The 25176-nt window shown below is 40.7% G+C and overlaps 1 protein-coding gene and 1 long non-coding RNA gene across 3 annotated transcripts in view; both read right to left on the reverse strand.

Moving 5' to 3' along the window:
• The window catches only part of fras1 (Fraser extracellular matrix complex subunit 1), a 308187-nt gene that overhangs the window by 203261 nt on the left and 79750 nt on the right, over positions 1–25176 (reverse strand). For both annotated transcript variants that reach the window (XM_076891188.1, XM_012920358.4), the window contains exons 3-4: positions 9395–9502; positions 3248–3340 (exon numbers count right to left, since the gene is read on the reverse strand). In XM_076891188.1, the coding sequence (XP_076747303.1) occupies positions 3248–3340; positions 9395–9502 (201 nt within the window). The remainder of the gene's footprint in view (positions 1–3247; positions 3341–9394; positions 9503–25176) is intronic.
• Positions 17559–25176, reverse strand: part of LOC143421535 (uncharacterized) — a 56406-nt gene continuing 48788 nt past the window's right edge. The window contains exon 3 of the long non-coding RNA XR_013101210.1: positions 17559–18210. This is a non-coding gene — a long non-coding RNA (uncharacterized LOC143421535). The remainder of the gene's footprint in view (positions 18211–25176) is intronic.

The following is a 25176-nucleotide window of genomic DNA, read 5'->3' on the forward strand; positions in this document are numbered from 1 at the left end:
ACAGAGAGCAGAGTCGCAGAGGGGCAGAAGATCTTCAGAACAAAGAGAGACCATGAGAAGAAGCGATAAGGAGCAAAACCCTGATTAAAATATAAGAGGGTGTATGCGAATGTAGATAGGGAGGCACGCTGTGAAAAGGCATTGCCTTAACATTTGAACGCTGACATGCATATATCTAATTCAAGTTTGTACTAAACTTTAAGTTGACGACAGCTTTTCGACTGATAGCTAAACTGCAGTGCTGTAAGCCTGTTGGTGATTTTCCCAGGCTTTTCTTCACACATGTATGAAAGAGTTATCACTTCAGGCGAGTGTATGTTCATGCAAACCATGAAGATGTTTCTTTTCTGTGACTGACAGAACAGGATAGATTAAACAGTCATTCTGAGGTATTACAGAGACTTCGATATCCATCTGTTATACATCCATTTGTGGATACCGTGGAAGACCAGAGCAGTTCTTTCACTCTAAATGAGATATCAGCAGGTCCATCATGCCTGCAGTCATAATGATAGAAGTTAAGATCTGATTTCTCTCATTTTCAGAGGTGTCAGGCTGAGAAACCTGCATGAAATCCTTCTTAAACCTTTGTAAAACACCTAATTAGTCTTAGGTTTAATGAAGCATTTATCCAAATTCGTTTTCACCCCAGGAAGAAGTCTGTGGCAAACAATTAAGAACTTTATAGTTTTACCAGCCAGGATATTTTTCCCTTATTTTCAATACTGAGGGAAAAATCTGCCAGTGATGTACTGAATTAAAATTCTGTATTATAGCTCTTGCAGAGCGACAGTTCAAACTCAGAAAAGTCTCCAAAGAATGCAGTTATATAAGGATCATCATCCTGTGTGACCTTGTATTTCTGGAAAAAAGGAAGAAGTCATCAGTTCCAGACTGTGTCTCCTGGAAAAGGAGCGGCAGCAATGCAATGTTATTCTTTGCCCTTCAAAGAAGATGCAGCAAAACTCTTAAAATGCTATTACTCCTCTCCAAAACTCATCTCTCCTCTCGCTGTTCAGATCCATGTCAAGTGCTACTTCACCAGGCAAGCAATGCCAACAAACTCTTTAAAATCATTGCCAAGAAAGACCTGTTTCTCTTCAGGTCGTTTACTATCCAAAATGGCAGCCAACGTCATTAAACTAGAGGACACTTGATGGAAAATGAAACAGCCAGAGATGCTTTTGTCAGGGGGGAGAACACTAGCATTAGTTTTTTTTGGAAGTGACTGAGGAGTTGGGTATTGAAGAGCGGTTACAAGTTCCAAACTCATCAGTGTCAAATGATTGATATGAGCCTGTAAATGAGGGCAGAGAAGGAAACAGCAGGTTCCAAAAGAAAAAAACAACTTTGATGAACTAATAAAAAATGAAATAAAACTGAAGCTGTTGCTGCGTTTGTTTCCAAACAGTCAGACACTGGGAGGCATGTCTAAATACCCGAGTCAGGCTGACCTGTCAGCTTTGTGAAAACACAGGATTAGACTGACTAAATTCTTATTGCTCATAAGTGATGTCAGAGACAATAGAAGCGAGAGCCATTGAGAACTAAAGTCTTTATAAAATATGTTTAAAACCTTATTTTGGGGCAAATGCAAAATATTTTAAAACATTTTTATTAGATTTGACTGGAGATTCAATGCAAGTCCTTCAAATAACTACAGCATGTCGAGATGAGTCTACAAACTCTACCAGTGCATGAGCTGAATGACTTTGGTTTGTTCACGCAGAACATTTTTTACTTTTTGAGTAACTTTTATAATATTTTTTTTAATAAAAGGGTGGCATACAAGAGAAAACACACATCTATAAATGATTACTGGGCATGTGTCATGGTTCAGTGTCGTTGATGATTGCGTCATGTGTTCTTCTTTTGTGTCATTCATTTTGTCCCTGGTTGCCTTTGCGTTTATTTCCTCCCTCGGTGTATTAAGTTGATTCATGCGTTTTCCCCATGTAGTTATCTCACGTCTTACTTTATTTCTTGATTTAGTTTTCCTTGTGCTTTTTTGTTACTTTTGTTTCCCTTGTCTCGTCATCTGGGATTTAGTTCAGCTGTGTCTTGTTCTCCCCAGGTGGCCTCCATTGCCCTGATTGCCGTTCTGTGTGTGTATATAGTTGATGTTTCCCTTTATTCTTTGGCTTCGTCCACACGTAGCCGGGTATTTTTGAAAATGCAGATTTTTCTATGCGTTTGCACCTTTCGTCCTCACGTAAACGGCGTTTTCGGTCACTGAAAACGGAGATTTCTAAAAACGCCTGCCAGGGTGGAGATTTTCGAAAACTCAGTTTTTGCATTTACGTGTGGACGAGGAAAACGGAGAAAACGCAGCATCAAAGGTGTGCACCTTTTTTGACGTCACACTGTGCGCCACGTTATTGTTTCGGTGAAATGAATTTCTACAATACTGTTACTGTTAATTCTACTCTCTGCAGTGTTTAAATGCTTACATATACACACAGTTACTGTCCCTCCACACATAGGACTCGGTTCTGCTCCTGTGCACCAGCTTTGTTTACTATTTCCCACTGAGGCTTCTAGACTTCTGATTGGCCAACATTTCTACACAGTTAGGAATATATCACCACCTGTTGCTTTGGCATGTTCCTAGCAGCGTTATCCTTCATTTCTGCGTTTACGTGTGGACGGGATTATTTTTTAAAACGAAAAAAATTACCCGTGTACGTGTGGACGTAGCCTTTGTCACAGGGTCTGCTCCCCTTGCTTTGCTGTTTTCTAGCCCTAGTGTTTTAAAATTTTAGCTTTTACCTTTTCGTATTGTTGTCATCAGCCTAAATAAATGGCTCGCTTTCAGTTCAACCCTACTCTACGTTCCCCACGACCGTGAAACAATGACATTCCAAGAAATAATGCACTGCTTTTACAGACTTCATTTTCCTAATTTTAGGTTTTCCACACAGCTTTAGAGCCTGGCTGCAGGGGTTTCCTCCCATTTAACCATAAAAGCATCAAATGCTGATGTTGGCCCAGGTCGCGGTCAACCTGTCGGTTCACCCAAATGAAAGTTGATGAGGTGAATCGTCTGTGCAAACCGATTGTCACTTTCTTTGTGAACCTGAGTTTGTGCCATGTTGAAGCAGGAAAAGGGATGAATTAGGAAAAGGAAGACAATGATTTAATAAACTTCTGGCAAACTGATCTATAGCTGCTGCATCCTGGTGTAAACATTTCAACCCTGAATAATTTGTATGGTGAAAGAGAAGCAGCCATTTTTATAATCACTTACTCCATAAACGACTCCTTCGTACTGGCAGGAGCCCTGGGATGAGGAGGCGCACTCTGGACAGCACTTGTTGGTGGGGATCCTCAAATGCTCGCCCTTTTTAAAAGACACAAACATGAATAGACTGACAAAAGGAGAAAACACACTCAGAAACTCAATCAGAAAGAGGAAATGAGTTAACCAGCATGGATACATCACATTTCAAATATACAGCCTCTCAATTTCCATGAAGATCAACTGACATGCAACACATCAGTGCACAGAATAATGAGTCAATGAAGACTATCAGGAGCACACAGCATGTGGAATGGAGGTAGTAAAACATATGCAACACAGAGTCTTCTAACTGCGCTGCCCATTCACACTAATTGAGGCCGGCTGTGCAGCAGGAAGAGAACGTGAAAGCGGCGAGAGCCAGACGCAGAGCCTGTTAGAGGTTTCGGTGATGTTTATGGAAGTGACATGGAAAAGAAAAAGGAGGAGGTGAGTGCGATTTGTGAAAGGGAAGAAAAAAGATCCCCCAGAGCTTTCAGAGTGTGTTTTTCCAAATGAAAAATGGTAGGGAAAAAAAAAATCAAATAGAGCTACACTGAAGCAGCATGAAAGACAAAATTGCATACAAAGACCCGGAAAAATGACAAATCAGTGTAGAAATAACAAGTGGGCGAAACAAATAGATGGAAATTGAGCTGTGCAGCAGGTAATAGTTCTCCCCAAATAAAGAAAAAGACAGAGTTCATATCTTAGCTGAAGCTCGCCATTAATCACCCAGCAGCACACAAAATTTAGAAGTAGAAACAAGCCCCCGAAGTGAATTTTAACAGCGTCTTCAAACTTCATCTGTCACAATGGCTGAATTGTGCAAATAAAATAAACATTATGAGATGAAGCTCCTGGATGTTTTCATATATCTGGATTCTTGATTCGGTGTCTCCTCTCCCGAACTTTTCATCTTTTTTTGTTTGGTTTCAGTCCCCCGAGTCCCCCCGCGCTTTTCTGTCCACTGCTTAAAATTGAATCACCATAACTGAATTTGATCCAATTTGAGTTTTATTGGTGCAAACAAACAGAGACTGTTTAGGATCAAACAGAACAAGAGTTCATTTGTCACCAGAGTGATGCTTTTGTTCAATATTTAAGGCAATTACAGCACATAGGCTTCTGTAAAACACTGACGAGCAAATCCCTGCATGCAGATAAATGGCTCTGCACACACGCTGTCATTTCTTTAGGAATAGTATCAAGATTATTTTGTATTAATGGCAGCTTTTCCAGTTAATTGTTTACACAGAATTAGTCTCTATTTGCTGGGAAAATGCCACTTTCCCAACAACAATTTGAAAGATTTGCCAATTCACTGAAGAGGACATGCTGTGACCGATGCGTGCATCTGCTGAGGCGTTTTAGAGCAGGTTCAGTAACATTTGGGAAGCCTTCATCATTTAGGCCACTGTATTTTAAGACTAGTGCACTCTATAAACATGAAGTCAGACTTTAACCAGCAGTGGTTGAAGTGGGAGCTACAGCATTTTTTACCTTGGACATGCAGAATTCACTGCCACTTCCTGCTGTTGTAGCCCGCCTGTCTACCACAGGAGAACAGCTGACTTGTCCCCAGCGCTACATGAAAAACATTCAGTGAAACTAAGAAGTCGTTGGCTTGGATTTCGAACATAATTCACTAATTTAACTGAGTTTCCTGCCTGTGTTTCAAAGTCTCTACTGTGCAGCTCAGGCTTTCAGCTCCATCTGTCTCATGAACCGTGGGCACATTGGAGGCTGGCGGTAACGAAAGCAGCACTTCAGTCTTGAGCTCTTCACACATCTTTGCTCTGAGTCGACAAACTGCAGCTGAACTGTGAGCTCCTCTCAATGTGATTAATTCAACAGTGATGTTACCAACCAGCTTCAAAAAGTCGAGAGTGCAGCCGAGTCCCGTGTCTTACAGGACGATCGTGTGGCCATTGGAGCAAAAGACAGGCCTGTCATTCTTTGGTAGCAGTGCTCAACGTGAGAGGCGAGCTCATTAATTAGTGTTGCCGGTTTGGGCAACGCAGGCTTTTGTCATCCTCTTATAAGCAAAATAATCATAAATACAAATGAAATACACACGTGCACGTCAACCTCACAATCGCTCGCTGTAGTGGGTCCTGGCTCTTCCAGCACTGAGATGCTGTGATAATAAATTGTCTGCTATCCAGGCATCTCGAGGCGTTTTAAGAGACACATTCAGAATGTATGAAACTCATTTCTCTAATGTTTCCTGAATGCTGTGGCCGTCCTATTAATCGTCTTTATAAGCTCCTGTATCCGTTAACAAACTTACATGTTTAAAAATGCCTTCATACTATACGATAAAGTAAAATACCATAAAACAAAAAAAATGCCATGATGTTTTCTTGGTTATCTTTCAATTGTGCAAAGTACATCTGTCTAAACGACTGATGTCGTGGTCTCTGAGTCAGGCACCTTTGGAGTTTCTATTCGGAGGTTTTTTATTGTCCTCGTTTTTGTCAAATGAATTATGTTCAGGTTCATGTGAAGCCTAAAAAGCTTCACATGTTCCCAGTCGCGTTTGTCTCCATGCAGTCAGACGCTCATATTTCCACATGCTGTGTCGCCTCTTTGTTACCCGCTGTGCCAGTGAGATACAACTAAGAAGTATCTCAATCTTAGCACTACTAAGATCAAGAACCTGATACAGCTGATGTCTGCTTTCAATTCTAGCATTTTGTTATAAAAGGGTCAGAATGATTGCATTAATAAATGGAAAACATTTCCTCTCACTGTTATCTGAGTCATAAAAGGGGAACAAAATGTTTTTTTTAAAAACTATTACCGCTCCCAATGGTAAAAAATGTTAATAGTTTTAGGAAGATTCAGAATGAAAACATGATTATAGAGTAGAACATATTCTGTTTTGTTTTTTTCCTCTTTGCAATTTCAATTTCTCAAACGTTTTCTGACCTCCTTTGGAAGCTAAAAAACGTTCATGCCCCACACTTTCTATTAGTCATTAACATTTAAAAAAAGGTTTCAAATCAAAATTTATTCAACAAAAGGTCCTGTAGTAGCATCAGCAAACTCTTTTTATTTTACCTAATAATTTTATTTTTTCACACGATTTGATAACAGTGGCTTAAAAGGGATAAAAGCCACAGTGTCATCATCCGCCGTCAGTTCACGCTACACAATATGCGGCTTTAAGAGACAGTGAGAGGACTCCTTTGCAGATCGAGGAAAGCTGATTAACCCACAGTGTCGAAAGTTGCGGGCATTTAGTTATGCGTTTTAGGAAGGTCACAGTGGGAGGGGGTGTTAAGCTTGCAGATAATGGCTTTGGATTTCAAAAGAAAGCCTCATAATCGGAGACTGTCCGATGATAAAATCTCTGAAGCTTTATTTCTGTTTAATCAGTGTAGGTGAGAGGAAGTCACATTACAAGAGGTTTTTAAATGGGAGAGGGAGCACACAGCTCGCTGAGCATGATGACTAATTTTTAATTAACATTGGATTGCCAGGCAGCGGAGTGGAATTCATTAGACATCGATTGTTGCCTTAGCTCAGAGTTGGGATTGAATCTGATGCCGTCACTGCAGGCTTGATGTTTAGATCACATCTGAGAAGAAGCACGGGAGAAAACATTTTTGACAATGTGTTCATGTGAATTAAAATGGGCCCAAAGAAAAGGTGCTGGAACGAACGCTCAATGAACATTTGTCATTGTGCCAAATTAAATGGTGCAATTGCCAGACTCTAGGGCTGGGCGATATGACCCAAAATTCATATCTCGATATTTTTTTTTTAAAGCCATAAAGTAAGAACAAAAAGAGAGTTCTTAGTCAAAGCTGTGTCCCAGATGTCACACAGGCACTTTTATTAACATAGAGCAGATGTACATAAAATTTACTCAAAAATAAATTATGAGCATTTATTAAATAATAATGCTCCATAAATAAAAGAAAACAATGTTGTTTTTGTGCATAACAAAAAGCTCACAAATGTGCAGTCAAAATGTAAACTAAAAGACGAGCACTATAACAAGGACAGATTTCACAGCTGCTCTGTTCCCAACTTGTACTGCGTGACTGACAACCTGGAGTTTGAAATCCGCTTCGCAACCACGTCTCTTAACAGGTGCCATTTATGGTCCTTATACACAGTAAGGTAATATTACGTTGAAGCACAGTACGTATCACTCCGCGAGGCTCAGCCGTAATGCTCCGACAATCCATCAAGCGCTGCAGCTCCGTAGCTTACCAAAGTCGTACTAAAACATTTTTTGACAGATTGCTGAGCGCCGTGTTCCACATAAAATCGGTGCGCGGCCATCAAGCACAACCAGAATTCATACATAAGGCGCGCTGTCAACTTTTGAGAAAATGAAAGGATTTTAGTCCGTGCAGCACCTCTGGGCTGCATGGCGTTAGCGTGGTTAGCTCGTTAGCGTGGTTAGCTAGCTAACACGTTGACGCCGTCCAGCCCCACGCACGGGGCGATGCGCAGTAACTCGTTAACGGATTTGCCGTGTCCATCTTGTCGCTTCCTGCAGGTGAAGCGATGGGGGAGGAGGGGGAGTTGTGTTCAGTGAAGGAGAGGCGAGGCCGAGTAACGTTGCGTAAAGACGAAAGTGGACGAAAGAGAGGCAAACTTGCGGCTCCGCAAGTATAATTATAACGTAACATAGACTATATCGATATAAAGGATATTGTCACATCTTATATCTCGTATAAAAATATATCGATATTTTTTAAAAACTCGATATATCGCCCAGCTCTACCAGACTCGGCTGCACAATAGTCTGCCAGTTCATGAATTCTTGTTGTAAGGGCAACGCACAAAGGAAAGTGATTTAACAGGTCCTTGAAAGTGGATTTGTGCTTGTAAAGAAGGAGATAAAAGGAAATAAAAATATCACAAAGCAAAGGTGAACCTCCTGAACTTCCAAGGCAAGGTTAGGGCTTAATATGAATTTCAATTGGAGGGATGCTGCTTTCGTACCTAAAAAAAGGGTAACCAACGTAGTTTAATGGCTCGAAGACTGATTTGTGCCGCATTTGGGAGATTTATTTTAACAGGTTGAAACAGTAACAATTGTGTGGTCTCTCTTTAAGACAACCTAAGTTAATGTTTAATGATGTCACAAGTATGTGCCACTGCCCTCTGTAGAGTGTGGGAGAAACATGCTTGCACATGGACGTATGGACTGAGATGAACCTCATTTCTTCACCTCACTAACTCAAAGTAACATTACCAGTTGTACGAACACTGCTCGCTTCATGTATGATAAGACAGCAGCCGAATTCCCAGTACCAGTGTCACTGTAAGTTTCTAGCTGTCATGCTAAGTGTTTCTGCTGCCTCCTCTCAGCCACTGAATAAAACCCATGTTGTATTCAGGTCATTAAATTTCTGTTTACTTCTGTTTATGCACCAAAACTACTTTGTTAGAAGTTTAAACAAAATCTGCACGAATACAGCGTATGCTCCAGTATGACTGCCGTGGGGTCCTCATCATTTATCCTTTACTGAAGTCTCACTGCACCACGGCACTAACACCTGTTTGTATCTCTGAGGTTTTAAAGAAATGTCAATGTTTGATGTCTTCTTAGTCCTCAGTCATGCGAACTAGCAACTTCACAATTTTAAAGTTAGCATAGATTTTAAGCTGAATAAATGAGCTAGCAGATTTCAAAGAAGATTTCAAACCATTATAATAATGTTAATAACGTTTGCTTGTTTCTGCTAACAGTCAGAGTCAGACTGCAGTTGTTTGAACACAGTTAGTCTCCCAACAGGCGATCCTACAATCGCCTTGTTATAAAGAGTGATCCTCCAGAGGTTGTGGGTGTTGCAAGCTCAACCTTTGACCGAGCAGCTATTTGCTACAACCACTTACGATTGTCTCTGACTGTGGAAAATTCAATGCAATCACCCGGAAAGCCCCAATTTTTCATAGCTTCAGGGAAGTTGTCTTATTTTCGCTCTAATATAAATGAGCCATAACCCAAAAACCAGAAGCAAAAGCTGCCATGTAACAAACAACATTAGGTAACATCACTAGGTAAACTGATTGATTGCTCACCTGGACATAATAATTACAGGGGACAAAAAGAAAAAGTGCATATTTGTCAAATGTAAAATATCTTACCCTCTGCAGGTCACAGTGGGGGTTGGGACAGTGGGTGGGCCCACAGATGGCCACATCACCATAGCAGGTACACTCCTGACAGGACTGCGGCCTCCATGACGTGTTGTTCTGTCGAGACAAAGATTGAAGCAGGCATTAAAAATGGCCGAGGTCACGCTTGGTTTATCGCTGCAGGAAAACAACATTACTCGTTTCATCGTCGCCATATTTAAACACACCAACAAGTCATTTGACGTTGACAGCTGGGGCAGAAGACTGCAAACACACAGGCCTCTTTGTACATAATAATCTAAGAGAAAATGTTTGCTTGGCTCACTCACTTGGAAATTTCCAGGTCTGGGATTGAAAAAAATAGAATAATAATAATAATGAAACTATCCTAAGGGACTTTACTTTCGACTAATTAGCACAAAACTATGTGGTAATTGAGCATCTCAAATACAGAACACGAATATGAAATGATCTTAAATGTAATTTAAGCTCCATGTTTGGGGGAATCGCACCTCTCTTGCTCACTGCAGTGGTTTGTATGAGCTCCATGATTATGGAGTAAGGTTTTACTGCTGCAGTTTACAAAATGCGAGCACCACCATAAGAAAACCATTTCACATTTTGAACTCTTATCATCCTCTACACTTAAGGTTGTAAAACACTGAAGGATTTCTGCTGCAGGTAGTGTGAAACTACTTCTGTGTTGATTAAAAGCCTCGAACACCATGGCCAACTAGACAATGAGATAGGGCAAAAAGGCAGAAAAGTTAGAGATCAGCTCCGCCAGCTGGCTTCACCCTTTTGGATGCCTGCTATTTGTCAATAGCTCATAACACCTAGCTGACGATGTCTGAGCTTAAAGCCAAAATGAAATCAATATTCCAGTGCCTGCATATGCCCCCCATATATCATCTTACAGCACATAAATCCAATTTAGCCAAATGATTAATAACCCACTCATGACGGGAGTGTCCATGGGCAGATGTGGCTATGAAGTAGAGCCTTCATGGAGAGGTGGGGTGACTGTCCATCCCAATGGCTGCGCTTCATTTAAAATGGTAATTTAAGCTGTGCTTGCATTTGTATAATGGTCTTATTTTCAGGATCAGCTGTAGCGAACAAGGCGAGGCAAAAAGAAAGAACTTCAAAGGTTACTGCAGGCTTGGATCTGGCTGCAAACCTCAGCACCACTTCATAACCAACAGGAAATCACTCACATCATGTCTAGATTTTGTTCACAAATGACATCCTTAAACATCAAAGCTTTAGACATACAAAAGACCAAATCAGATCATGCACCCTTCTTACATATGGAGACATTTATTTTTAAATGAGGAGAAATGAGGATCTTAAACTAAACTTGCTATTCATCCATCCAAAAATAAGACAACAGTGTTGGCATCAGAAAAGTGAACTCATCTTCACCGTTTCACTTCAACAAATCTATTTATTGAACTTTGACAAGTATGATAACAAGTGTGGATGTGTAAAAGCAACAACACTTCCATAAACATTACCCATACTGCAACCACGTATAAAAAAGCGGAAATTGGATAAAAGACATGACAAACTGCTATCTCATCTCATCATCAGTTGACAGAACACCATTAAACGCAGAAGACTAAATAAGATGGCTGCACACGGTTTTATTGCTTTATTCTGCACACGCATCCAAGGTCAGTGATCTGCTCCATAAAACAGTCTTACAGATTGTGAGATGAAAATAACATGTTAAATACAGCCCCAAATTATGTGCAGGAGTATTTATGGAACGTTTTACACTTAGCTGTAGCTTCCAGGTCTGAAAAGTGTGTTGTTTTTCTAATGGATACAGAGGGCCAACTTCTCTGGATGCAAAAAGACTGGCTGCAGAGAAGTCTATGATTGTCTTTGTTCTATTGACCTCATTAAACCATTTTCAGAAGACCTACTTGGAAAAAAGTACTTTAAAAAGTAAAACACGAAAGAAAGTCGTGCATTAAGCATGCAGTCCAATGTCAGAGTAGTTATAGGTTACGTTGAAAGACACACAGGCAGAGATGAGAGAGTAAAAATTTAATTAGGGACACAGCCAGTGGAGGTGAAAGACACACCTGGAGAGAGCATGTAAGTTAACGCGCTCCCTGTAGTGCAGATTAAACTGTTTATGCATCTGCGTACATGTGTTTAATTGTGAGTTTGTGGATGTGCAACTCTGCACAGCTGTGGCCAGATGTATAACGAGCTTTATGTGACAGCAAATGAGTCATAACAAATCTCTGCAAAGAGTATCAATGTTCCAGGAGGGAGGAGCGACCTTCACAAGGGAAGGGAAGGTGGGTCTCAATCGAATGCGGCAGTTTTCCCAAGTAGGCATTCCTTTACTGTGACAGAAACGCACACGTGATGAAGCAACACTGACAACGTTCAAACAAACACCCTGATGTAGGAAGACACGTAAAGTAGCAGCTTCATTTTTCTCAAACTACATCAGAAGACCAATACAACTTTAGCCTTACTTCAGGCACGCCTTGAGGTCAAGTTCATCCACAATCCCCATCGATCAGCTGATCTCAAAGCCAGCAATCAGCTGATGCATCAGCCGATATCCTGCTACACATTCTATTAGCAAAACTAGAGGATCTGCTATGTAAGCTGCTTTAACCTGCCTACTTAAAGTGCACATCTGTAAGCTGCTTTGCAACCCACCTCCACCTCCCTCCTACTGCTGCTGCTCTCCCAGCTTTCAACCTTCTGAATATGTACATGTAAGAGCAGAAACGTCTGCCAAATATAAATTGCTGCAAATTCTTGACAACAGAAGCACTGACCCAAATGAATTTTATATACTGTATGAACCCACATTCGAGTGTATTGCACACATATTTTCAACTACAAGAAAAAGCAATCTAGCTACAACACAAAAGCAGACTGCCTCTAAAAGGCACACAGTTGTACTCTACTGTCCTGAACCGTCTCCGAGGTCACCTGTTCTGACTCCACAGAGCAGTTTGTCACAGCGAATATACTGCTCCCTCTTAATCTCTTTGTTATAAAAAGACCAAAGATACTTCCCTCCTGGCCTTTTCTGAATGTGAGGTTTAAAAGTATGGTCACTGTGAAAGTGTGACATCCTGACCGTAATTCAGAAAAGATCCACCATACCAACCAATCTCTCTAAAACGATGATCTATTCTGTGTCGCATGGCCTTCCGACAGATTGGCCTACAGGCTAAAAGAGGATCAAAGCAAACATAAAAATGGGAAATTATTCTGACTGGACCGGAACAGCAGAACCGCGGGCTCCTCAACAATTCTTTCATTTAGAAAAGTGATTGTTATCAAAAGTACTGGAATACAAACGAATACAAAGAGTCTTGTTATACAGTAAGATAAAGACCCTACCTGTGTTTGCATGTGCCGTATTTCTACATATGCTCACATTTAGCCACTTGTTATACACTAAAAAGTGGCTAAATGAGACCTGATGCGTCAGACTAGAGACCGTAGAAGCCTACCATTAGCATTTTAATGCTGACATTTGCACTTGTCATAGAAAATGGTATTATAGTAAACAGAAACCTTTAGGGGTTTTTTGAAATGTTGATCAGATGGATTTGTACAGATTATACAAAACATAGTACCAACATAGTAAATCTCATCAACTTTTATTTCTCACAAAGATTATTTTCTGTAAAATATAATTTTTTTCACTAAAGGAATCGGTTCAAAGTGAACATCACTCAGCATTATCATATTCACAGCAAAGTTATTTCGCTGTTATTTTAAAAGATTTTTAAAATAAAACAAGCATTTCACCCAAACGTGTTACAGCACCTTTTCCCTAACACACACACACACACACACACACACACACACACACACACACACACACACACACACACAGGGTGTATTTTGAAGGATGGGCATGTCACATTATATTAATAACCTGTAAGTGCAAGAAAAGGGCATCATGTGAAAGATTTGGACAGCTTAAATATAATTTAGTTAAAGGGGTCACTGGGGTTAATAATAAGCCTGTGTGCATGCAGGTATGCCCTCAGAAATAACTTTCCCATTATGGCTCTGTGGCTGCCATTCGTGGCAGTGACTCATTCTTAATAGAGCTGTGTAAAATTAGCACAGCAGCTAATAGCATGGGTGTCTGACTGCATTGGCACCGGGGTGCCGCGGCTCAGGGGCTGAGTCCATTTCAGCCGAGGTCTCGGCCAGATCCAGGAGGTTACACTTTGTTGCAGATCTACGTCGTTTGCCTCCTGAGTGTACGACAAGCCAAATGGGATTGACCCAGAGTTCACTGTAAACACGGACCTCTTAGAGAGGATAGGGCAGGAGGGCAAGGATTTCTCAAGAAACACCGACTCCCTCCTGCTTTGACACGTCCGAGCAATGGGAGCTATACAGACAGCAGTGTGAGCGGTAGTAGCAATTCCTTCCCCATCCCCTCCCAATGAGACTGTCCCCTATAGGAACCCATACCTGGGATTCGTTGATTAAACATCTAAGGAGTTGAAGGCTTATTTCATTCGCCCCCTGGAGAAAGAGCTCTGCCTCAGATTCGATTTAGGCCAGAGCCAGCTCAGCCAACATGGCTGAATGTCTCCAGTTTCATAAAGAAGAAAATAGATCCATAACTTTCGCACACAGTACATTCTGGTCAAGGCTTTCTGCACGACAAAGCAGTTTGCAGTGTGGAAGTCGAAGTGGAAGGTTGCCAGGTTTCATTACATCCCAAAAAGAGCCACTTGAATGAAGTATAGGGTATCTATAGTTAATGTCAAATGAATAAATTATAAATAATGATGGATTTTTCTGCAGCGATGGGAAGAACAACACTACAAAAAGTATATGATAAATTATTTTGACTAGAACATATTCAGCTTATTATTGGTTTGTTTGATTAATCTTTCCAGCTTTACTGCAAAACCAGTGACTGTTTGTGGGGATATTTATTGTTTATGACCATTTCTCTTATCGTACTGCATGCATACGTCTCACACTTACAAGCAGAGAGAGCACAGGGGATGCCGTGTTCTTATCAGTTAAGTGGAAAGCTAAGTGATGAGAGAAGTGCAGCTTTAACCTCCATTAGTTTGTTCAGCAGCCAGCATCAGAAGGCTGTGGTCACAGTGGGAAGCTCCCAGTGAGAAGCGTGTCTTCCTCGCTGAATCTCAAACAGGATAAAGCTGAAAAACAACCAGCATCTCCGAGTCAATTCTCCCTGGATGAAAACAGAGCGAGGGGAGGACTTGGTTGGCCCTACATGGGATTAAATGGCAGTTTCGATTAAAATCCAATCAAGAACAAAAGGTAGAGTCAAACATTAACAGGCCCCAGTTTTGTTGAGCTGTCAGTTGAACTAGTTGGACTTTCCCATTGAAAACAGAGAAGTGTGAAGAAAGGCAGGCTGCCCAGCAAGCAAAATGTAATTGGGCTAAAATTGGGGCAGGAGCTGATAGAAACTAAAGCTATTACTGAGGCAAATTCAATCGTGGGACATGATGGCTTAAAGCAGCCAAACAGCCCTGACTGAGGCGCTTCAGACGACTGCAAAAACACTCGAGCTGCTGCTCAAGGGAACTCGCTTCTGTCAACACAACTCTGTATTTGCAGCTGATCAGCGGGATCACACCGAAGCAATAAGTTGTATTCACAACTATGGATATCTGGGCCAGGTTTCAATAATGCAACAGGAAATCTGAAGTATTGGGTAATTTGACACTGCTGGGGGAAAAAGTATCAGTTTGCACATTGACTTTAACAGCACTGCTAAATGTTACCTCACCTACTGTAATTGCTAAAACTAGCATTTCTTTTTGTGACCCACTATCCCACATTAACAGAGCAGTAATCACAATAAATTAAAGTTTATTGCTGTTCTTGGAAACAACTAATTACTGACAATCTTTCTTCTTTAATTAACAGATTGAGTTTTGGTTTATATTTTTGTTTTTCCAAGTCAAAAATTAAATTACGGCTTTAATTTCAAAGCCAAACTGATGTGAAGTGGTATGGATGGGTTCTCAGGGTGGCTTTGGTGAGCTTTCAGTTGGAGTTGTTATAACATCTAATATGTTTTTTATTTAATTTGACATGTGCAGCGATTGTAAACGGGCCTATATAAAATACTGATGAAGAACTAACGCAGAGGCAGAAAGCAAGAAGTCATAGTTTCTCCCCCTTGAAACAGCAGTGCCTCCAAGAGTCTCAGCTTTAGGCGTCCCTGTAACAACGGTGTGGATGGTAAACGTATTAAAAGTTAAATGTTTTGAAACTAAACCCGAAAACAGCTACAACGATCTGCGTGATTTTGACAAATGAATTATTTTTCGATGCCCTTTTTGATTTATGCTCAAAAATAACATTGAGTCAACAATATGAGGCTTAAAGGTCAGTTTCCACTTCATATCAGAGCATCCTGTGCTGCCACTGATATCCATGTCAAGACATCCTGTTTTATGCATCAGTCATTGTTTATAAACAAAGGTACATTTTTAAAAGAAATGTTTTTTTTAAAAACTGCATTCTGGAAAATGTAATCCCTCTTTTGCTCTCTACACGGATTATTTAATTGCATGAATTCCAAACATGTACAAATCTGATTGCAGCCTGAGCTTTATGGACCAAAGGGAAAGTGGAAAGCTTCTGGTACTGAAAGTCATGTCCTTTACCTGCAGATTCTGCATATTTATTCTTGACTTGTATTACAGTGAAGTGAACAGAATTTAACAAACTTATAATGAATAAGAAATTGAAGAACCCTGACGTACGGGGCAAATGTGAGAGTTAATATGATGATAAAACACAGACTGACACCACAATGAAGTGAAAACCTACAGAATTAATGTTTCGTTTTTCTGCACATTTTCTTCTTCGGTTGCAAAGATATCATGAAGTATCAACTCACAATGCATTGCAAAATTGCAGATATCAAGATACTGCAAGATTGGGAGATGTGCTGTTTCATGCATGGGTTTTGTTTAAAAGAAAAAAGAAAATAGAGATGCAGTGGACAAACCAGGCCTTACTTCCTCAGCATCGTTTCCTGCTCTCGGGCTGCTTCCTCATCGTTCAGCTGATGCAGACGGAGCGTTAGCATTTCTCTTTTTAGAGGGCAGCAGCTTTGTCGCTCATGTTTTGTCAAATAAAACACGGCTGAAATGAATTCAAATTCATTCATTTGCTGCCGTTTAACTGCTTCATCCCACAACTTCCCTCAGTGTCAGCCAGCTGATTATATGCTAATTTCTTACAAGGCAAGCTGTGAAAACGAGCAAAGTTATAGAGCTGCCCAGCTGAAGGACACCTAAAACTGTCACAGTCTCGGCCAAAAAGCCTGATTTAATCGAAGCGTTGGCAAATATTCAAAGCACTCACAAAGGGGACGACTCTTTCTGCTCAATGGTTTAATCATGAATTTCCCAGCCTGTCTCGCATCTTTTTCATTACTGACCCCCAGTACAAGCTATCTAGCAACTAATGAATCTGCATGCAAAGCAGGAGACGGTGTCCTCTGCCACAGGGTTAGCATTGTTAGGCTAATAGCCACACAAAGAGAAAGGAAGAGTTTAAAAGTTGTGGCTTAGCTCATTGATTCAACTTTCCCCCATGCCTCCAGTCCAATTAGAGGGCCTGCTGGTAAGACATGACAAATGACTGGCTGATCGTTGGCCTCTCAGCACCCATAAATCCAGCTGTCTGCCCTCACCCTACCATAGCTGCTATCGCTCCTGCAGCCAAATATCAGCATCGAGCACGTAATGGGTTCTGGATCATCAAACAGATGGCCCAAAAGAGTCAGAGTCCACCAACAAGAAAGAGATTAGCAGTGAAGCCACACAGGCGTGAACAGAAAAACAAAAGCTGGGTTTGTGACACAGAGCAGATTCATAATTACTTTAGGAATTTGTCACTGCTGTATTTTTGCAATTATTACACAAAACAATAAACATGTCAGCCTGAAAAGAGTGACTTGACTCAAAAGGAAAAACAGCTTTTATATGATGGTGTGCTGCAAATAAAGCCAAACTAAAACACCTCAGCAGTGAACTCTTTAAGATGCATTTTTAATATGTTTATTTTACTTAAGGTGCCATGAGGAGAAAACAAGCACAAACTGATAAAATTTGCATAATTTATAAATGAAGTCACAGGAAAAGTCCTGAAAGGGGAAAGTTTACAACAAGCCAGGTGCAGAGATCTGTAACGACGAGCGAGGAAGGAAAAACATTTCGCTCAATAATTCACCGCTTCTGTCTCAGCACCCATTAGCTCTAACGAAAAATCTATGCCACAAGTCCAGCCACAAGTTTTGACGCTGCTCGGACTCCATTTGTGCTGCACTACAGATTTAGTTTGATTCAGGGATTTATACTTTGGAAAGGCTAAAACAAAAGAGACAAATTTTCTGTGAGCCAAAGACAACAATGGCTGAGATGCAGGTGAACAGAAAGCCGAGAAACTAAATCACATACTGCATTTCATGTCACAGGCCCGCTGTGATACATAATGCATGCTTCCTGCGTTCAATCTGAGAAGTTTGTTCCCTTTCATTGTTGAGCTTTTGGAGGAGCTGACTCATTCATTATCCAGTGTAGAGGTTCCTCACATCTTACAAAACTCATTTGCATTCATTCAAAAGGATTTCAGGTTGAAGCCACGTTGCATAATTTGAAATCTGTTTGACAAATCTGTCTAATTTGTTCCTGTTTTGTTGCTCCTGTCAGCTCACAGTGATCCCACTGCAGACACATCATCATCCCTCCAGCTTCCAATTTTCACCTCCAACACCTTGGCAGGTCTTGGCAGGCTACAGTGAATCGCTCCTACAAAAGAACAGCAGCTTTTAGACAAACAAACAGAATGTAAATAATTTATATATTTAGATAGCTCAGAGAAGTGCCGCCATTGTTTTAAAATCTTAAAAATATGGACAGAGGAGCTCTGAAAGTGGCTCGGACTGCAAAGCGTTATCCTCAAACGTCTCGCTCATGTACACGAGCAAGAACTTTAATAACACACCACTTGGGCACGGTGAAAGTCATGTTAGGTGACGTAGGCGGCAGCCCTCCGTCTCCCAGCTACAGCGTAACCAGAAATTTGAGGCTGAGCAACTTTTTAAATCGCTGTTTTTCACCTCAGAGGAATGAAGAAGTTAAAAATTAATGACAAGTGATTTCTGACCCATTTTGACGCTCTGATTTGATTTGGGGAGCTTATGAATCTGTAACCAAATTTTAATTTGGGGCAGCTGTGAGCAGAGCTGGAGACCTGCGCTGCAACACAACTGCAATCCCGCTTGGAGGAATACCAGCTGGATAATGTTTCATGAAGCTGCTCCGGTAATTCCAGACCCATCAGAGAGAAGAAAAGGGGAAAGGTCAGAGGATGTCCTGTTGGCACCATTATTGGCTACCACTCAAACTTACATATTTATACTAACCAGTGTCATGTTGCACATTCACAACCAATTTAACTGCATCCCATTCCTATCTTTCTTTCTTTTTTACCTTTTAGGAAGGCCTATGTTTGTCTTCAAAACCTTTAAATCTACTTAAAACCACATACAAATCACGCAAAATGCACAATTTTCTTAATTTAGCACTACCAACTTGGCTCCAAGGTACTTGGCTCCTTCACCAAGGCTAATGGCATTGCTGTATTTGGTTGTTTTAAACCAAATGATCTAAATCTCTAGTTTGCACTGTATTCAAACTCCATACATACTGGATGGTCGTTGCATAATGTTAGTGACCAACAGACTGTCAGAATAGATCAAAAAATAGATCCAAGTGCAGATAAAGAACTTAAAGATGAACTAAAAATGGGCAATTGTGATAAAAGATGGAAACAACATGATCTAATAAAGACAAAGGAAGACATAGCTGCATGCATGTACACAGAGGGATAAGAGCCAAACAAGACACAGGTAGGAATAAGACGGGGGTGGGGCAAGCAGGTAGAAAGGAGGGGAAACAAAAATGGGAAGTCAAACCGAAACAAATAGGGAAAAATTAGAAAACTAATCTTCACAGTGAAACAGGGAACAACCAAATAACCAAGACACATGAAGACAAACACTGAAATGATGACAGAGAAAGAGCAAAAGAAGGCGAGTATAAGACTAAAAGCAAGTAAAAATAAATAAAAACCTCAGGGAGTGTGACTGGAATGGTGCCTGAACTGGTGTGAAAATGACCCACTACAAATATGACACAACATCCAAAACACATCTCATTAAACAAAACAAACAAACAGAAATTATTCTGGATTAATGAATTAAGTAAGAGAGCGTTTGCTGTATCGCATTTCACGTCTCGCTTCAGCACGAAAGTCACAAACGGCTCATGTTCGCATTTCCTTAGACTGAACTACATTTTTAAAATGCTTCATGAACAGGGGTTTGGGTGGGTGGCACGTAACAAATGTTAAATTGCTATCTGGAAAGGCTGGGGGCCAGGACTTGAACTGCTGACCCCGTGATTGAGGAACGAGCGCTATACTTGCTTAAGCCTCGGGCCCCGAGATGTTGCCGTTTGTCAGGGTTGTTAATTTAAAGTTATCTCTCCAGAGTGGGAACAAAACGCTGTGAAATGACGCACGAAAGCTTAAAATGTGTTGACACGACACCCGAAATGTCCTTATAAGTGGTGCACTGTGATTTAAAGGCCACGTCTCGTGCTTAATGATACAGAAACAACATCGCCAGCTGGCATCGCTGACTTAAAAACTGCAGTAGCACGTCAGCTTTCCTCTATATATATTTAACACCAAATTTTAAATGTTTTCTGCTTCACTTTATCTAATGTTTAAGAGTAAACTGTAACAGCTGAAATGGGAATACAGCAATCTTTAAACTGGCCCATTGCCTCCCTTAAATACGGCATCCTCGCCTCGATGCACAAGACCAGGGCGCTCGACTGATTCGCTTCTTGTACATAAAAATATCAAAGTAAGAGTTTGCAAAAAGGGATTCAAGCGTTTGCTTAATTACTCAAAAATATAAATTATGAATAAACTGACCATAATCATCCTCATTCCACTTTCTTTATGTTGTTCATACTTAACGTTGACATTACATCAGGATTATGTCCACATCACCTGCTGTTAATGTGTGCTCTCAACTTCCTCTTGAAAGAAAGGAAAAGTCCCGAATCAGCAGTTACTAGGCAAGTGATGACTAATGAATCACTCATTAACAATTCCCCATTCCCACTACTACTATTCAGTAACAAAAACCCATTCTCATTGCAAGGGCACCAAATACCGCTGGTGGCATCTTAATATCCACAAGGTTTTGTTTTCCATCCAGTCCCTGATCTCCCACATTTGGGCAATAAAGGTCATTTAAACACAACAGGTAAGGCCATTTCTCAGTGTACTATACTTTAACCAAAAACACAATCTTTTCCCAAACCAGATGATTTAGTCTAGTCTAATTTAGTCTGGCAAGTGAAAGCCGAAGTAAGAAAGCAAGTAAAAACAAACGGATGCCTGAAGAACGGCGAATTAAAGTGCAAAACAGGAAGCTATCAAAGCCACCATCCAGCCTCCTGATCCAGACTCTTCAAAAGAGGACCTCTAAGTTGAGTAGTACAAGTAGTGTTGTTGTTAGTAACTAAGCAGGTTTGTGTCCATTATCATAACGATTTGTAACTCAACGATGGTGTAATCAGGTTGTTTATAACACCTGTTCAACTGCTCATTCACACAGATATGAGATTGGCCAATCACACGGCAGAAAGTTTAGACATGTAAACTAACTCTGAACATGTATGGTTGCTCTGAGTATTTCTAAAACTGGTTTGAAAAGGTTTGAATAATAGAAAATATCCAGCGAGCAGCAGTTTTCTGGGTGAAAATTTCTTGTTGAAATTGGAGGAGATTGGGCAGCTGATGCTTCCAGCTAGCAGTAACTCTAATTTCTCATTAGGATCTGTAATGCACAACTTGTTGAGTCTTGAGACAGATGGGCTACAGCACCAGAAGATCACAACCGTTATGAATCCTTTCAACTAATAACAGGAAAGTGAGGCTACAAATCAAATGGGCTCACTGAAATTGGTCAGTAGAAGATTGGAAAAACATTGCCTTGTCTGATGACTCTCAATTTCTGCTGCTACAGTCAGATGGGGAGGTCAGAAATTGGCAAAAACAACATGAAAGCACGGATGAATCCTGTCCTCTATCAGTGGTTCTTGTATCAGTGGCGTAATGGCATGGACATGAACAATGATTTCACTGTACTCAAAATGCTTGCCACAAGTCATGAATGTGCGGCTGAAAAATCTGAAACCAGTGATGCAAAAATCTGTGAGGTATCCTTCCAGCATCACAGTTATGGGATGAGATGAAGAGGGCAAATGTTAGTCAGAGTCAAGTTTATTATAAGCACATTCAAAACAACAGCTGTTGACCAAAGTGCTGTACAAAACATAGGACCAGATGACAGAATATAAGAAAAGAAACATAAATTGGGCTGTGTGATATGACCAAAATCTCATATCCCGATATAAGACATCTATCGTCCGATAACGATATAAATCACAAAAATTTAACATTTTCTGTAAATTCTGTGAATCGCGGGAAGTGTTTCCAGCTGGGCGTGGTGTACCTGGAGTCGAGTGTTTTAACCGATGCATGAAACGATACATTTTTAGACATAAGTTGTAACGGCCGCCGTTTTCTTTGTGAGTATTTGTTACACGGCGTGCTGCGGGGAAAAGCCTGTTCTAATGTTTGAGTCTAAGGTTTATTTTTTAGCACCTGGCGGCTCTTTTTTACTTCTCATCCGTAGATAATCTGCTCTTTCACGGGATTCAGTTTATTTGTGATTCAGAAAAGTCTCAAAAGGATCTTGAGCTTCATTGTGAAAGGTTTATGTGGAAAATAAACAAGCGGACACGCGATGGTTTTACCGTCGTTGTTGCTAACGATAACGCATAAAAACAGGCGCTTGTCCGTCTGTAGTGTGGTTATATTAAATATAAGAGAAAGAGAGAACTTTAACAAATTAATATAGCCACTACAGTGACCATGAAAACGATGAGAAAATATTGCAGTTTATTTTGCGACATCACGAAACAAACGATAGCATAAAATGAAACGATAGACGTTTTTATATCGTCATCCGATATATATCGTTATATCGAACAGCCCTAACATAGTAGTCACAACTCCTGATTTAAAAGGCAGAGAATAAAAGTGTCTAATGTTGGGGAGGTCCTGACGTGAAGGGGCAATCTGTTCCACAGTTTAGGAGCAGCCACAGCAAAGCCTCGATCTCCTCTGTGCTTTAATCGGGACAGCAAGGAGCATTTGGTCCGCAGACCTCAGTGATCTTGAAGGAGTGTACAAATCGAAAAGATCAGACGGTACGAGGGCTCTAACCCATGCAGCTCCTTAAAAACAAATATTAAAATCTTGAAATCATTTTGAAAACTGACTGGCAGCCAGTGTAATGATGCTAGTACTGGAGATATCTGGTCTTGCTTGTGTGTGCCAGTTAGAGACTGTGCTGCAGCGTTTTGGACCAGCTGCAGTTGGCTAACCAATCACAGACTGACACCTGAATAAAGATGATGGTTGGGATGAAATGACAGAGGAATGGCTTCACTTTTGCGAGTAGCTGGAGATGAAAGAAAGAAGTGTTGGTGTGAATCTTGGGTCAATTTATTCATTAAAAACATGCAAACTGCAGCTCACAACTTTATTGTTCCCATAGACTGTACAAAAACACAAATGCACGATACAGATCCTCACTACTACAACGTCATGGCACCCCCCTGCGTATATTGATATAGACTAAACAATACAATATCAATCCACCATGAATTTATAAGAATAAACCTCCCGATTACAACTTGGTGTAAATGAATCTGCCTTTTAAAAAATGAAACATGAGTCAGTGGCATTATTTATTCATATGTTCTCCCAGTACAACTATGTAGTCTCTGCCCAAAATTAATGATGTAATAGTGTCACTGCACTATGAAATATGACCTGAGGATGCTTGTATCCTCTCTCTCTCCAACCAGCCGTTGCAGTCTCCTGCCCACGCTCACATCAACGAGCAATTTTCCATGTTGTGTATTGGCCTAAAAAGACTAAGTGCAGTCTCACTGAAAAGTAACCGCCCATTTGCTCCTTGTACCTCCTGGCAGGTTGTAAAAGCAGAAAAACTTTCTTTTCAGGGTGTAAAAGTGCAGCAATAGTTTAGCAAGCGGCATGCAATAAAAGAAAGTTCTACAGCAGCTACATCTGCTCTGAGAAATACGATGCGGTGAGTTCAAGAAGCGGCAGACGATAAAAACTAAATCTAAAGCTCGTAAAATAAGCGCAGGAAGTTTGCACATCACTCTTTGTGGGTGTAAAATGACTGTGAACCAGCCACCAATCAGCGGCGCACGCACACGGATGAGGATGTATGGATTACCAGAGGGACAGCTCTCTGACAGATTCAGCAGCCAAAGGGAACCTGACACAGGAAACAAGGCGTGCTGCTGTCTAAATGAGAAGAGCAGCAGCTGTGTGTGAGTGTGCGCATCTAGTTTAGGAACAAGGTCTACCCTTTAAGCTACTCAACAGAAATCACACGTGCTGTCACTCTAAATGTGAGTGTGTAGGAGTAGGAGAAGTCAATTAAAAGAGCGTTAAGCAGACTGCAAATGCAATGGATGCACGGATCCAGGAAGGAAATACAAAAACACAACTGTCCTTGGCACTCTTATGAACAAACACGCACTCACCAGCTCTCCTCGTGGGTCAGTACACTCTCACAGAGATGAAAGTACACTGCACTCCAACATAAAGTACTCTCTCTCACTCTGATTTATCCCTCTACGTGTTGGCATTTTCTATCTATTTATATCTCTGTCAGTGGTGATGAAAAATAAAGAATTTAACTTTTAAACAGTGTTTCATCATCAAAGTGGGATTTTAAAATTGACAAGTATCCTAGAAAAACATGACATGCGATGGAAATGTCTTTGACTATGAAATGTAACTATTTTAAATGCTAGAGTGACTTTGTTGCATGAAAAAATACCCAAAATCCAGTTTGTGTCTGCAGCCTTGACAGGAAGTTTTTAGCTTGCATGCAGCAACTGAGGGCAGCGATGTGGAGAACCGGGTACAGCATATTTTTATTTCAGGTCTCTGACCACACACACCCACTTGTAGAAACCAGCACAGACTCTGGAGCAGTCACAGTTACAGAGGATGGAGAATAAGCCTGCTTCGTTAATAGAATATAAACCACTGCTGGCATGGTGAGCAAAAATGCTTGTTTGGATAACGCAAGACTGTTGCAAAAAATGCCATGATATACTTCTGGCATACTTCTGACTCTACAGGAAGTTACGCATTTATGACTCTTTTGGTGCAGCTATAATTCATTAAGCCCCACAACCTCCAAAATATTTTTTCTTACATTCTTGTGCTTATCTGTTAATTTTTGTGGGTGCATTTATTGAACTTTGTGTTGCAGGTGATGCAAAAGTGTCATTATGTCAGGAACTTTTATAAAATTCAGACCAGGAGATTTACTGAGACATGAGAGATGTTCTTGGAACTTTTTCTTCTATAGCTGGTTTTAATTTTTGCAAATTTCACTTCATGATCACCTGCATTTTTAGATCGCTCCCTGGAAGCCCCACTCTATAACTCCTATCTGCCATGGGGTGGACCTTTAAAACTTATCTCTGACTTGCATGTGGAGGATCATAGCTGATGATGATGGCTGGTTCTGCAGGTACAAACCAGCAGCTTTTAGGTCAGGAGTCAGCTCCTTT

Source organism: Maylandia zebra, linkage group LG12 (genome assembly GCF_041146795.1).
Source record: "Maylandia zebra isolate NMK-2024a linkage group LG12, Mzebra_GT3a, whole genome shotgun sequence".
In the NCBI taxonomy this organism is placed as follows: Eukaryota; Metazoa; Chordata; class Actinopteri; order Cichliformes; family Cichlidae; genus Maylandia; species Maylandia zebra.